General features: G+C 52.8%; 1 protein-coding gene across 1 annotated transcript; it reads left to right on the top strand.

Annotated features, from left to right (window-relative positions):
* Positions 1-28: 28 nt before the first annotated feature.
* MAN2C1 (mannosidase alpha class 2C member 1) lies at positions 29-12,795 on the top strand. The gene is made up of 26 exons (NM_001389372.2): positions 29-148; positions 378-503; positions 1,870-1,993; positions 2,676-2,746; positions 2,958-3,135; positions 3,595-3,784; positions 4,259-4,365; positions 4,829-4,939; positions 5,119-5,211; positions 5,552-5,668; positions 6,157-6,252; positions 6,531-6,676; positions 7,120-7,243; positions 7,746-7,867; positions 8,352-8,437; positions 8,930-9,100; positions 9,365-9,447; positions 9,603-9,697; positions 9,822-9,926; positions 10,143-10,299; positions 10,611-10,754; positions 10,843-10,952; positions 11,522-11,601; positions 11,732-11,877; positions 12,127-12,230; positions 12,305-12,795. Exons 1-26 carry the CDS (start codon positions 36-38, stop codon positions 12,420-12,422), a joined length of 3,117 nt encoding a protein of 1,038 aa, NP_001376301.2. The 5' UTR covers positions 29-35; the 3' UTR covers positions 12,423-12,795.
* The last annotated feature ends 117 nt before the right edge of the window (positions 12,796-12,912 follow it).

Below are 12,912 nucleotides of genomic sequence, written 5' to 3'. Positions count from 1 at the left end.
ATCCAGCCGCGGCAGTGCGGGCCGCACGGAGGCGCATGCGCAGTAGTGGGGTGGCCGCCGCCATGCTGAAGCACCGGCGTACGGCGCTGGAGCGCGTCGAGAAGTTCGTGTCCGCCACCTACTTCACCGACTGCAACCTGCGGGGCAGGTGGGCCGTGGGAGGACCCCTCCTTCGGGTGCTGCCTTCTCGGGAGGAGCCTTAGCTCGGTGTATAGCCCTGAGGGAAGCACCGAGGCTCCTCAGTGCGTAGAGGCCCGGCCTCGGGCGGGCAGCTGTTGTTCCTTCACTGTCATGAGGAGCTGGGGGTGGGGTGGGGGTCCCTGCTTGCCATGTCCCCTTGCCTAAGCTCACCACATCCCGGCCGTGTCTGCCCACAGACTCTATGGGGACAGCTGCACGCCCACCTCGCTCTCCTGCTTCCAGACCCCACGGCGGATCCCCTACAGCGAGGCCGTCGTGCAGGAGTTCAGGCCGGCCAGAGTGGGGGACACCTTTGGGCCCACGTGAGTACGGGCTCTCAGTAGCCCCAGGGCTGGCGGGCTCGGCGGTGACACCATGTGCCCCTCCCTGCTGTCATCAGGGCTGAGAGTCATGGTAAAGGCTGGGCATCCAGGGGTCAGAAAGGGCTTCTGGAGATCGAGCCCAGCCCTTTTGCTAAAGCAGGTTCCTTACGGCAGGTCGGCGACCAGTTGGGTCTTTAATATCCCCATAGGAGACTCCACCACCTCTCTAGACAACCTGTCGCAGTGCTCCGTCGCTCTGATAGTAAAGTCAAGTCCTCTTGTTTGTATGGAACTTCCTGTGTTCCAGTTTTTGCCCGTTGACCCCTGTTTGATTGCTGCACGCCACTGAAAAGAGCCTGGCTCCATCCACTTGACTCCCACACTTCAGATATTTGTAAGCAGTTATGAGATCATCTCTCAAACTTCTCCAGACTAAACAGTCCCAGGTCTCCCAGCATTTCCTCGTACAGGCCGTACTCCAAGCCCTCATCATCTTTGTGGCCCTCTGCTACAAAGAAGATCCCTGTGTTTTTTTGCACTGGGTAGCCCAGGACTGGACACGGTACTCCAGATGAGGCCTCACCAGGGCAGAGCAGAGGGCAGGATCACCTCCCTCAACCTGCTGGGGATGCTCTCTTGATGATATACCCCAGGATACCATTGGCCTTCTTGGCCACAAGGGCACACTGCTGGCTCATGATCAGGCTGTTGTCCACCAGAACCCCTAAGTCCTTTTCCTCAGGGCACCCTTCCGTCAGATCAGCCCCTAACTTACATAGGTGCATGCAGTTGTTCCTACTCAGGTGCAGGACCATACACTTGCTCTTGTTGAGGCTCATCACATTCCTCTCTGCCCAACTCAGCAGTCTGTCCAGGTCTTGCTGAATGGCAGCATGGCCTTCTGGTGTGTCAGCCACTCCTCCCAGCTCTGTATCAGCATCATTTCATATCAAAGCAAGTCCACTGTGATTTCATTACCTTATGGATGGCTCAGAGGAGAGCTTCACCCCACTCAGCTGGGTTTTTGGCTGGCTGCCACATCTCTAACTGGTAGCAGTGCCGTGAGCCAGAGGTTTCACATGGTTAAAGAGCAGACAGGTCAGCAGCTTGCTGGGAGGGGAAGTCCAGTGCATTTAAATAGCACAGGATAGGACTGCCCTGTGCAGGTGTTGTGTTTTTCTATCACTGACAGCCACACAGGGAGCTGGTTAAAGCATGTCTGTGCAGACAGATAGCCTTGTTGCACTGAGCACACTGCGCTTGCATAGTGTCCCTGCTGTGTTTTGCCCACAGAGGTTCAGAAGGCACGAGACTTCTCTTTGGGAAGGTCTCAGCAGTGAGTGAGGTGCTGTGCGTTCTCTTCCAGGTGGGAGACCTGCTGGTTTAGGGTGGAGCTGAGCATCCCCCCAGCATGGGCAGGACGGGAGGTGCACTTTGTCTGGGAGAGCGATGGTGAAGGCATGGTGTGGCGAGATGCCCAGCCGGTCCAGGTAAGGAGGAGCGGGTTGGGTGTATGCCAGCTATGCCATATACTCTGCTATCTTCAGAGCAGTTACCTCCCTCGCTCCTCTCTAACAGAGCAGTAGAAATCCCCTCCTGTTTGTTATATGTTCCTCAGAGAAATGTCTGCTTGTGTTGTTGGGGGGGAACAACACATGGACCACAGGGAGAGAACCAAGAATAACTGGCAGTCTAGACAATGTGGTCATGAAAGAAAACATGAAGTATATATAGCTGTGGTTCAGCCTTAAGAAATAAACCAAGTCTGCTTGAGAAGTCTTTAAATATGTGAAAAACTTCAGTGCAAAGAGGGGCAGTTATGAAATCACAGAATATCCAAAATTGGAAGGACCCATGGGGATCATCGAATCCAACTCCTGGCTCCACACAAAGAGGCTGGCGTGTGGGACAGGAGAGAGGGTGACACTTGTGGTTTGCTTACTTTGCTTTGTGATAGGCACAGGGTCTGTGGGCTGTATCCAAAGTTCAGTCCTGACAGTCAGGCCTGCTGGTAGCATCATACTCCTTTGGGAAGCACTGTGCTATGACATGTGGGACCACAGCCCTCCATCCAGCAGGGCTTTGTGGTGTCCTGTCTGTCCAGCAGCTCTGTAAAGCCTGCTGTCAAGGGCTTGTGTAAATGTGGGTTCTATGTGTTGCCTTCCCCTTCAGGGTTTGACTAAGGAAGGCGAGAAGACCAGCTACATACTGACAAGCAGCCTGAAGGAGACAGAGCCCCACAGGTGAGTGGTCAGCTTGGCCAAACTCTGTGCTGCTGGGGGAGCTTGGTGGTGAAATAACCAAAGCTGGGGTGCGATACTCAAGCCTGTATCAGGGTACTCAGTGTGTCTGTCAGAAATACAATTGGGCTAGTCCTGCTGTGGGGTAAGAGTGGGCTTTCCCAGCTGAGTGCTTGTAATCTGCTTCCTGATGGTTTCCTTCTTGTCTCTGCAGTCTGACACTGTATGTGGAGCTGGCCTGCAATGGGCTCTTTGGGGCCGGTCAGGGCTCCATGATAGCCCCTCCAGACCCTGACAGGAGATTCACCTTGAGCAAGGCTGAGTTGGTCGTCTTCAACAGGGATGTCTACGAGCTGCTGGTGGATCTGGAAATACTGCTGGACATGGCCCAGGTCTGTGTGCCCATTCCTTTTCTCAGCATTCCTACCTCCTTCTACAGCTTCTATATTTTATCCCCTTCTTCCATGTCCCATGACCTGTCTCCTCCCACCAGGAGGCCCCAGAGGAATATGTATTTGCTCCCACTGCTTTAGCATGGCTGACATTATCTGCAGTATGAGAAAACCAAACGAGGAGAAAACACAGGTGGTTGTTGCATCTACCTCTTGGTCCAAAACAGTGTCTGTTAGGCCAGAGCCCTCTGGTGTTGGGTGTACGTGTAACCTGGCTGTAGAGAAACACATGCAAAGACAAAGTTGTATCTGTGGAGCAGAGACGTGGTGTCTGCCTGAAACCACTGACAGAGTCAGGTGTTGGGAGGAGGTAGCAGATTCTCCGTGAGGCAGATGTATCCGTGCTGGTGCAGAGAGCCAGAGAGCTCAGAGTCAAGCTGTCCTCCCTCCCACCTTTAGCTCCTCGGGGAGGAAAACCAGAGGAGCTTCCAGGCCCTGTATGCTGCCAACCAGATTGTCAACGTGTGTGATGTTAAGGACCCATCTACCTTCCCTGCTGCCCATGAGCTGGCTGCAGCTATCTTCAGCCAGAGGAACGGCGAGAGCCAGCACACCATCCACGCCATGGGGCACTGCCACATTGACTCTGGTGAGAGCAGTACAGCTTTCCATCTCTACTGGCCAGGATGGCAGTGCTGACTGCCCTTTGGCTGCAGGCACCAAGCCCTGAAGGAAGGGAAAAGGGACTTCTGTGCTACCACACAGCTGGTCTGATTGGGCTGTGAGGCAGAGGGATGTATGTCTGGCTAGCTGTGCAGTCTGGAGCACTGATGGGGGTGCTGATGGGAGGTGGATTACAGACCACTGTTTTCTGCCATCACCCCTCGATTTCCAGTCCTTGGAGAGGACTTCAGTTTTCAGCAGAGAGGCAGCAGAGACCCCAGACTGTGGTGCTGTCAGACACATCAGTCAAAGGATAGCATTTTGCTGTTGCATTTTCCCTGGTTGATCTTTGAAAGACAGCGCAGCCCCATTCCCAAAGGAGCCTGCCTTACCCAGGCAGCCAGGGATGGTGCTTGTGCCAAGTCATAACCGTGGTAGGGCCGTGTGTCTGTCCCTACAGCCTGGCTGTGGCCATATGAGGAGACTATCCGGAAATGTGCTCGCAGCTGGGTCACGGTGATCCGTCTGATGGAGCACAACCCAGAGCTCACCTTTGCCTGCTCTCAGGTGAGCCAATTCCCTCCTGAATTGGGGGGATGGGGTCACTGCAATCCCCAGGGGTCACCGCAGCCTGCAGCTCAGGGTGGCCAGGCTGCAGCTCACCAGGGCTGGTTTCAGGGTTACTGGGTAAGGTCTTTATCTGAGGGGTGCAGCAGTCTCTGAAAGCCAACAGAGCTGCAGCCCAGCTTGCCTTTTGCATGGGAGGGTTGAGGAATCTCCAGGGAGTTTTCCTGAGGGACAGAGATTGTCTGAGCAGCCCTGGGGTTTGGGAGTGGAGTGGTTTGCTCTGAGCAGCATGAAGAATTGATGCCAAGCTCACTGAGAATCTCTTCTGCCTGTGGCATGCTGCTTCTCCTGTGTGACTCCAAATGAGACAGGGGTGACCAGGGTCCTGTGTGGTTACAGAGAGCAGGACCATTGGTGTGGAGCAATGTGGTGGGAGCTGAGGCTGACTTCTGTGCTCTGGCAGGCACAGCAATTCGAATGGGTACGGAGCTGGTACCCTGGACTCTATGCCCAGATTCAGGACTACGTGGCCAAGGGGCAGTTCATTCCTGTTGGAGGCACCTGGGTGGAAATGGTGAGAAGCACGGTGAGCCTGGCTCACCACACCTTTTTGTTTCCCCTCTGCAGTGCCAAGCTGTGTTCAGACCCTTTGCGGGCAGGGTCACAGTGGGAGTGGGCTGGAGGCTTCTCCTATGCCTGGCTTGGCACATGCCTTGCAAGAGAGGATGCTGACTCCTTGTGCTCTGCTCCCAGGATGGAAACCTGCCCAGTGGGGAGTCCATGGTGCGGCAGTTCCTTCAGGGCCAGAGGTTCTTCCAGGAGCAGTTTGGCCGGATCTGCTCAGAGGTACTTGCTCTTTTCCAGCATGCCTTTCTTGCACATGTTCTACTTCCACCTCTTGCTACGCTTCAGGATTTCTCTCCGGTTTGCCCTCCAGATAAAATTTTCAGGTACCTCACATAGGCTACTAAAGCTGCGATGAGTGAATATCCGATCACCCATACATCCTGCCAGTTAGCACAGGGTTAGGTCTCAATTTTATTATCTGCTGTTCTCTGGCAAGTGTCTAGAGTTGCTCCTTTTCTAGCACATCTTGTCTCCTCTCTGCATTAAGGTTTTAGAGCCAGGATACCCGGAACAAACTCAGGTCAGTGTGACTCTTGTGTTTCTCTTCCTCTTCTCCCAGTTCTGGCTGCCAGACACATTTGGGTACTCAGCCCAGCTGCCCCAGCTGATGTGTGGCTGTGGGATCAAACGGTTCCTCACGCAGAAGCTCAGCTGGAACCTGGTCAACACCTTCCCAGTGAGTTGTGCTTCCCTTCTTCCCAGGGGTGGACGTAGGGTTGCTGGAGTCTGTCTGCAGGGCTGGACCCATTTGTTCCATGACTCAAGCCAGTCCTTAGCTCAGCTGATAGAAGCTTTTCTTCCAAGTCGTGACATGGAGAGAAAGGGAAGGCTTAGTGTGTATCCTGCAGGTTTTTGAGGTGCCTGTCCCCTCTGCACTTCCCTGGAGACTTGGGTGCTGGGCTTTGTGCGTGACAAGGCTTGCAAGGGAGCATGGGCTTCTGGTGCACGAGTTCTGTGCTGATGTGGTTGAACTGCACTCTCCACATGCACTTTCGTGTGGGAGATTAGTTTGGGAGCCTTGAAACACTGAGCAAGGGGTGGGTTGATCACTTGCCTGTGCTGGCATGAGTTTTTGGGAACTCCTGGGAATTGTGGTTTGTGTTCCAACATTCAGGCACTTTGTGGCTCTTTGAGACACCGTACTTTTCTCTGGCTTGTCTGCAGCATCACACCTTCTTTTGGGAAGGCATTGATGGATCCCGAGTCCTGACCCATTTCCCCCCTGGTGACTCCTATGGGATGCATGGGCGAGTGGAGGAGGTAATTGAGCTTGCCAAATGTGCATGTGAAGTGCAATGCCAGCCTTGTGGGGCCAGATCTGGGGCTCCTAGGAGGGGACACTGTCAGAGGGGGGAGTGGGATTACCAAATGAAGGCCTTTAGTTAACCTAGCAGTTAGTTACCTGCCTCTGTGATGTGTCTATGCCTGATTCTTGTGGTTTGGGCTGGGGAAGAGGGGCAAGGCTGACTTTCTTGTGTGGAGCAAGGAGAGCTGGGGCTGGGCACCAACAGACTGCAGCTGTCCAAAATTCCTTCTAGATGCTGAAAACAGTGAAGAACAACAAGGACAAAGGACGTGTGAACCACAGCGCTGTCCTTTTTGGCTTTGGAGATGGAGGAGGTGGCCCCACGCAAAATATGCTGGACAGGATGAAGAGGATGAGTGATACAGATGGGCTGCCAAGGTGAGAGGAAAAATCCTTTCTTGCCTTCTCGCACAGGCACAGAGCACTTGTCACAGCCTCCATGGCCTCCCATTGCTTTTACTAAAGCAGCTGTGTACACAATATATAGATTAGACAAAGGGCTGTTGGGCTTGACCTGGGGAGAAATGATTTAACAGCAAGTCAAGGTATCAAATAGCTGCTGCTCCTCAGCTAGCTTGCATCATACTACTCCCATCTCCTGCCTGCACTTTGTAGTATGGGAGGATTTCAGAACTGGCTGTTTCCATTCTCCAGTTAGTGGTCTCCTTTCTCCAAGCGTAAGTGGTCTGCACCTCTGGCCATGTGTGTAGGGGTTTTGGAAGCCTCATTTCTGTAACTGGCGCCGTTCTGGTGGGAATACCCCACTGTTGTGTCATGCACTTCTCTCCTGGCTCACTGCTGTTTGCACCTCTCTCCCACAGGGTTCAGATCTCCACTCCTGACTGTTTTTTTTCTGCCCTGGAGAAGGAGTCCTCGCAGCTGTGCACCTGGGTGGGAGAGCTCTTCCTCGAGCTGCACAATGGGACATACACCACTCAGGCCCAGGTGACTGCACGTGTGGGATGGGGCAGTGGGATCCCTTTCCCTCAGGGAAGGTGGCTGCTCTCAGTTCTCTTTGCTACTGCTCAAGTGGCTCCAGGGTTTGGGTAGTGCTCATTGTGCCAGCACTCCAAAAGGCAGATCTGCTGTCAGTCTTTAGTCAGGCTTGCTTCCAGGGTGAGAAGGGAGCCAAGACACAGCAGACCTCCTGTGGTCAATAACTGTCGTGTCCTGCTCTTTAGCAGGGCCCTGATAATTGCAGAGGAGGAATGAAGAATTAGGAGCAGAGAAAAGTGAGTAGAGCCTGGCCTGGGGGTTAAGCAGTGGCCCGTGGTGGGGGTTATAAGGCTGTAAGCCAGTTTGATCTGTTGGCCAAAAAAAAAAGCTAGTAATGGCAGCTCGTGACACCGACAGGTAACCAACCTTCCTGCACTGCTGCTGGTGTTAGAAATCCACTCCTGGCTACAGCTTTTCTAAGGATCTTCCTTCCCTTCCTGATTGGCACTAGATAAAGAAGGGGAATCGGGAGTGTGAGCGAATACTCCATGATGTGGAAGTACTTAGCACCTTGGCTGTGGCACAGGGTGGCACGTTCCAGTATCCTGCTAGCCAGCTGCAGCAGCTCTGGAGGTAAGGAAGTTACAGGAGCATGACTGCTGTGCAAACAATAATTCTTCCATAAACTGATGAGAACTTAATGGGAAACAGTTTCAGTGCCTTGCTTCTCCCATTGGAATCTTCAAACCTTCACTCCAAATCCTTTGGAAGCTCCAAACCTTTACTGCTGTGCTGCTTGGAAATTTTCTCTCCAGCCTACACTTATCCTTGGCCAGATTTGACTGGTCTGAACTCGTGCAATAATATATCTGGTAGTCCCAAGGGATTAAAACAGTCAGCTCTTAATCTCTGTGGTTGTGGTTTACTAAGATGACAGTTGACATGTCCTAACATAAGGGGATTTAAAGTGTGCTATGCAAAAAATCTCCCCATTATTCCCTACTGGGGGCATAGGGAGCAGTTACTAAGTCTGTCTATCTTGCAAACAGGGCTTGGTAAGCTAGAACAAATCTAGTGCTCTCCCCTGCTTCCTTATGTGGTTTCTTTTCTGTTCCAGGTTATTGCTGCTCAACCAGTTCCATGACGTATTACCAGGCAGCTGTATCCAGCTTGTGGTCAGGGATGCCCTGCAATACTATGCAGGTGAGCAGGGAGTTGGGCTAGGAGGGCACTTACTTACCTATTGGAGCACCTTGAGTCCTGCCTGTTGCAGTGGTTTCAATTTCAGACTGCCTGGCAATGTGGCTCAGACCTGTGCAGCACAGTGTGTGCAGGCATGTGTCAGTAATTGGCCAAATTCAACCAGGAAACGAGCAAAACATGCTGAGTTACTGCACTAGCAAAGGTGGGAGCTAAAGATTGCTCCTGACTGCCCACGGGCAATTGCAATGGCTTACTTTATTATAGCTCAGCAATTTTCCAATTGAACTGGCATAGCTCACTGTAATCTTGTAACAAAGTTAATAAGAACAATCATAAACTTTGCTTAATGGATAATGGTAATTAATATTAAGAATACTTAGTAATTGTAGCTTGGAAGTAGTTAAAGTGTATGTACTTTGCACGAGAGCTCCAGAAGCTCTCAGATGGGAGAAACTGCCTGTCTGGGTCCAATTTGGGCTGGTTTTTGCTCAGAGATCCGCAGGGCTGGCACTCGCCTGCAGGAGGAAGCCGTGCAGTCCTTGTGTGGAGAACTGCTGCAGCTCAAGTCTGGAAGTGCTGAGAGCATTCTTGTGCTGAACACTTTGCCCTGGGAGCGGACGGAGGTGATCTCCAGGACTGGGACAGCTGGAACAGAGGCTTTAGGTTCGTCTAACTCGGAGGTAGCGCGTGCATCAGGTTTTCTTACAGTGTCAGAGGCAGCCAGCAAAGAATTACTCTGCCTCTCCCTGTCCTGGAGAGGGTTTACTGATTTGTCCAAATGTTTCCTGGGGCTGATCCCACTTCAGGTTGTCTCTGATTGATGGATAAGGAGGAGGAGGGTGTGAATGTGAGAGCACCAGGGCAACACAGCGTAACTTAAGGATGGGTCTGGGGAAGATGCTGACACAAAACCTCTTTCCTTTCCAGCTCTGGTGACAGCTCCCAGCATGGGTTATGCTATAGTGAGGGAATCACTGCTGCCCCCTCAGCCTGTGGCAGTGATCAAACAGGTAAGCATAGCTGTGTTTGTCCTCAGATTGAGGTACCTGCTTCAGAGGCTGACTGGGGAGAAGCGTAGGGGATCCAGTTCTACAGCTGGGAACTCCACACCCCCTCAGCTCCCGAAGGCATGAGTCTGTGAAATCTGTCTGTCCTTTTCTCCCAGGAGGATGGCTCCATTACCATGGAGAATGGGCTGATTGCAGTCTGCCTGGATGCCATGGGGCGCCTGACCTCTCTTCGGCTGGCGCAGTCTGAGAGGTGAGTCTCTCACCTGCTTCCTGCATCTGGGCACATAAGACCTCTCTCAGGTCTTTCTTCTCATTGTGAGCCCTTCACCACTGCCTCTTCTTAAGCTGCTTTTCTCTGTTCTGCCTTGTTCCAGAGAGTCGGTTGCTGATGGCTGTCGTGCCAACCAGTTTGCACTCTTTGATGATGTTCCACTGTACTGGGATGCCTGGGACGTGATGGATTATCACTTGGAGACCAGGTAGAGGAGCACTACCTGCAGCACTTAAGTTTTGACTTTGCTTTGAAGTTCTCACCTCCCTGTCAGTTTCAGCTGTAACCAAACCTCAGCACCTCTCCTGTCTTGGGGAAATTCACTCTGTAGAAGTGAGCAACTGCTGTGTGTGAGGCTGGATTGGGATTTGGGAACCTAGATCTGCTGGGCTGGGACTATCTCTGCCTTTACCCCTGTCTCTAGGAAGCCAGTGACAACACTGCTGAAGCCTCTGGAAATCACCCTGGCAGGGGGCCTGCGGGGAAGCGCCAGCTTCTCTCTGAGGGTCGGGGAAAGCAGCACCCTAACCCAGGAGATCATCCTGGATGCCATGTGCCCGTACATCTGCTTCAAGACCCAGGTGAGGCTAGTGGCTGCTGTGCTCCCTGGGGAGCTGAACCTTGGTTCCATGTTTTATTCCCCATCTTATCTCCTGCTCTGGGGGCCCCCACTGCCTATTGTCCTCTGCAGAAGGTGCAGGTAGTCCCAGAATGAGGTCCTTAGAGGGACAAGGTGGAAGAAATCAGTCAGTTCTGCTGCTTTCAGTCTTCAGTGGCTGTTGTACTGTACCTGGTCCAGCCTGGCTGGTAGCTGGCTGCTGCACATCAGGGAAGGGTGATTGCAATCCCTGCCTGTCAGCCCATGGTGATGCCTTTCTGCTATTGCATTTAGGTTGACTGGAAGGAGTCTCACAAGTTCCTGAAGGTGGAGTTCCCCGTGCAGGTCCGGAGCACGAATGCCACCTATGAAATCCAATTTGGGCACCTGCAGCGGCCAACACACTGGAACACATCCTGGGACTGGGCCCGATTTGAGGTGAGAAGAGGGCTGGTCTCATGATGGGCTGCTTTCCTCCCAGGCAATAGCCTTGTGCGATGAAGATGTCCCTTGCTATCTCCTGCAGGTGTGGGCTCACAAGTGGATGGATCTCTCTGAGCACGGCTTCGGGGTGGCAGTGCTGAACGACAGTAAATATGGAGCATCAGCACACAGGAATGTCCTCAGCCTCTCTTTGTGAGTGGGTTTGTGGTGAGGGTGGAGCTGCAGCAGTCATTGTGCTTTCTGAGGTGTCTGTTTCAAGTCAGGGCAGCGTCTGGTCCTGAATGATCATAGTTAATAAGGAAATAGCCTGTTATTAGCCTAAGTGGGTGGCTGTCTTCTAAAACTTGTTGGCTGATGTAATTAAAATTGACTAAGATAATGTAATTCCGATGGCATACGCTCATAGATAATGCCAGAGAGTACAGAGCCACATTTGCACCAAGTAATTTCTCTGTTGCTGGCCAGAACACACCCCAGGAAGGGAGACTTAAGGAGGGAAATGGAATGTCATTGTTACGTATGCACGCGAAGCTAGGAGGAAATGCATATTTTGAATCTTATCAGCTAAAATTTTCACAACCATTCAGAGGTTGATTTTAGCTTCTGGGACACTGTGTCTAGAGTGTTGCCAGAATCCACCTCCGGGCCCAGATGCAAAGTAACTGGGAGGCAGTTGTCCTGTCAGTGCTCTGGGCTGAGTGACAGAAGATCCCGTGGAGAGTCCCACCTCTTACCCACCTCTTACCCACCTCTTTCCTTAGGCTGAGAGCACCGAAGTCCCCTGATGCCACTGCAGATATTGCCCACCACCAGTTCACCTACGCTGTGATGCCTCACCGGGGTGAGTGATGAGCAGAGTTGGAGGCTGTGAGGAAACCCAGAGTAGAAGATGCTCCAGCGTGCCTCAGTGCAAGGTGGCCCATCTCTGCCTGTCAGTGCATAGAGACTGACTGGAGGATCTCGTTTTGCAGGCTCCTTCCAGGATGCTGGTGTAATCCAGTGTGCCTACAACTTGAATTTCCCCCTCCACGCGGTCCCGGCCAGCTCTATGCAGTGCCTAGCCTGGAGTGCCTTTTCTCTGAGCTCACCTGCAGTTGTTCTGGAGACTGTCAAGCAGGCAAGTCCCTCAGGAAGAAGCAGGGAGGCGGAGGGGGCAGTTCTGAAGCTGCTGTTGTTCAGTGTGTTCTGCTTTCTCCCCAGCACTGGGTGGCAGGCAGGATTGGCTGAGTGGCTACAGTGACTACTCTGTTCTGCGTGTCAGAGCAGTTCAGTCGAGATCATTTTGGTCTGGCTGAGGTATAGAGATGTAGGTTGGGATGTTCCCATCTCCTCTGTGTGAACTCCTTTCTATGTTGTGTCTGCAAAGGCTGAGGACAGACCCGAGGCTGTGGTGGTCCGGCTGTATGAGGCACATGGCAGCACAGTTGTCACTTGGCTCCAGACCTCCCTCCCCGTTAAAGAGGCAATGCTGTAAGTGTGCACAGGGTGGCTGGGCTGGGGCTCAGGGCAGTCACTTCAGCTTCACCATCTGTCTTCTCCCCCAGATGTGACCTCCTGGAGCGGCCAACAGCCAAGGGCCACCTGCCACTGGAGCAGCAGGGCATGAGGCTTTCCTTCACGCCATTCCAAGTGCTCTCCATCCTCCTGGTTTTGAGGCAATGATGCTGGTGCTAATAGTAACCTGGACCAACACTGGGAGCTCAAATCACAGCCTTTGGCTCCACCACGGCACATCCAGGTACTCTGATGGAAGTGCAGTGTCACCTCTTGGAACTGAGCCTGGCCACCAGTGCCCTCTTGCTGGGCTGGAGAAGAAGAAGGACCAAGCATTTTTGCTACCAGAGTCCAGTGAGAATATTTCCCAAGATGTGTGCAAGAGTCAGCAGCTCCAGGGAAAAGCAGAGTCTACCCCAGTCCCCCAAGCAGCTATCAGAGAGCAGTGCAGTCAGCTCTCCCTTCCTTTCCTTCTCCTGTCTCCTGCACTGCCCTGGCAGAAGAGGGCACAAATAAGACAGAATTACATGAGAACACTCTATTGTGGCTGTTGCTACTCTCAGTGTCCTCCTCAGTGGGATCTTTTAGCCCTGAAACTCTTAAGAAGGCAGCGTTTACCTTTACTTTTGGAGGTGAGGTTTCTCCAGCCCATCTGGGA

This window comes from Gallus gallus, chromosome 10, assembly GCF_016699485.2.
Source record: "Gallus gallus isolate bGalGal1 chromosome 10, bGalGal1.mat.broiler.GRCg7b, whole genome shotgun sequence".
NCBI classification, from domain to species: Eukaryota; Metazoa; Chordata; class Aves; order Galliformes; family Phasianidae; genus Gallus; species Gallus gallus.
The sequence above is the reverse complement of the archived record's forward strand: the minus strand, read 5'-3'. Positions and strand labels throughout refer to the sequence as shown.

Coding starts and splice junctions, on each gene's coding strand:
- MAN2C1 (NM_001389372.2), top strand. CDS start 36: ATGCGCAGTAGTGGGGTGGCCGCCGCCATGCTGAAGCACCGGCGTACG. Junction 8,438..8,929: donor TGCCCTGCAATACTATGCAG/GTGAGCAGGGAG, acceptor GTTTTTGCTCAG/AGATCCGCAGGGCTGGCACT. Junction 9,927..10,142: donor GATTATCACTTGGAGACCAG/GTAGAGGAGCAC, acceptor CCCTGTCTCTAG/GAAGCCAGTGACAACACTGC.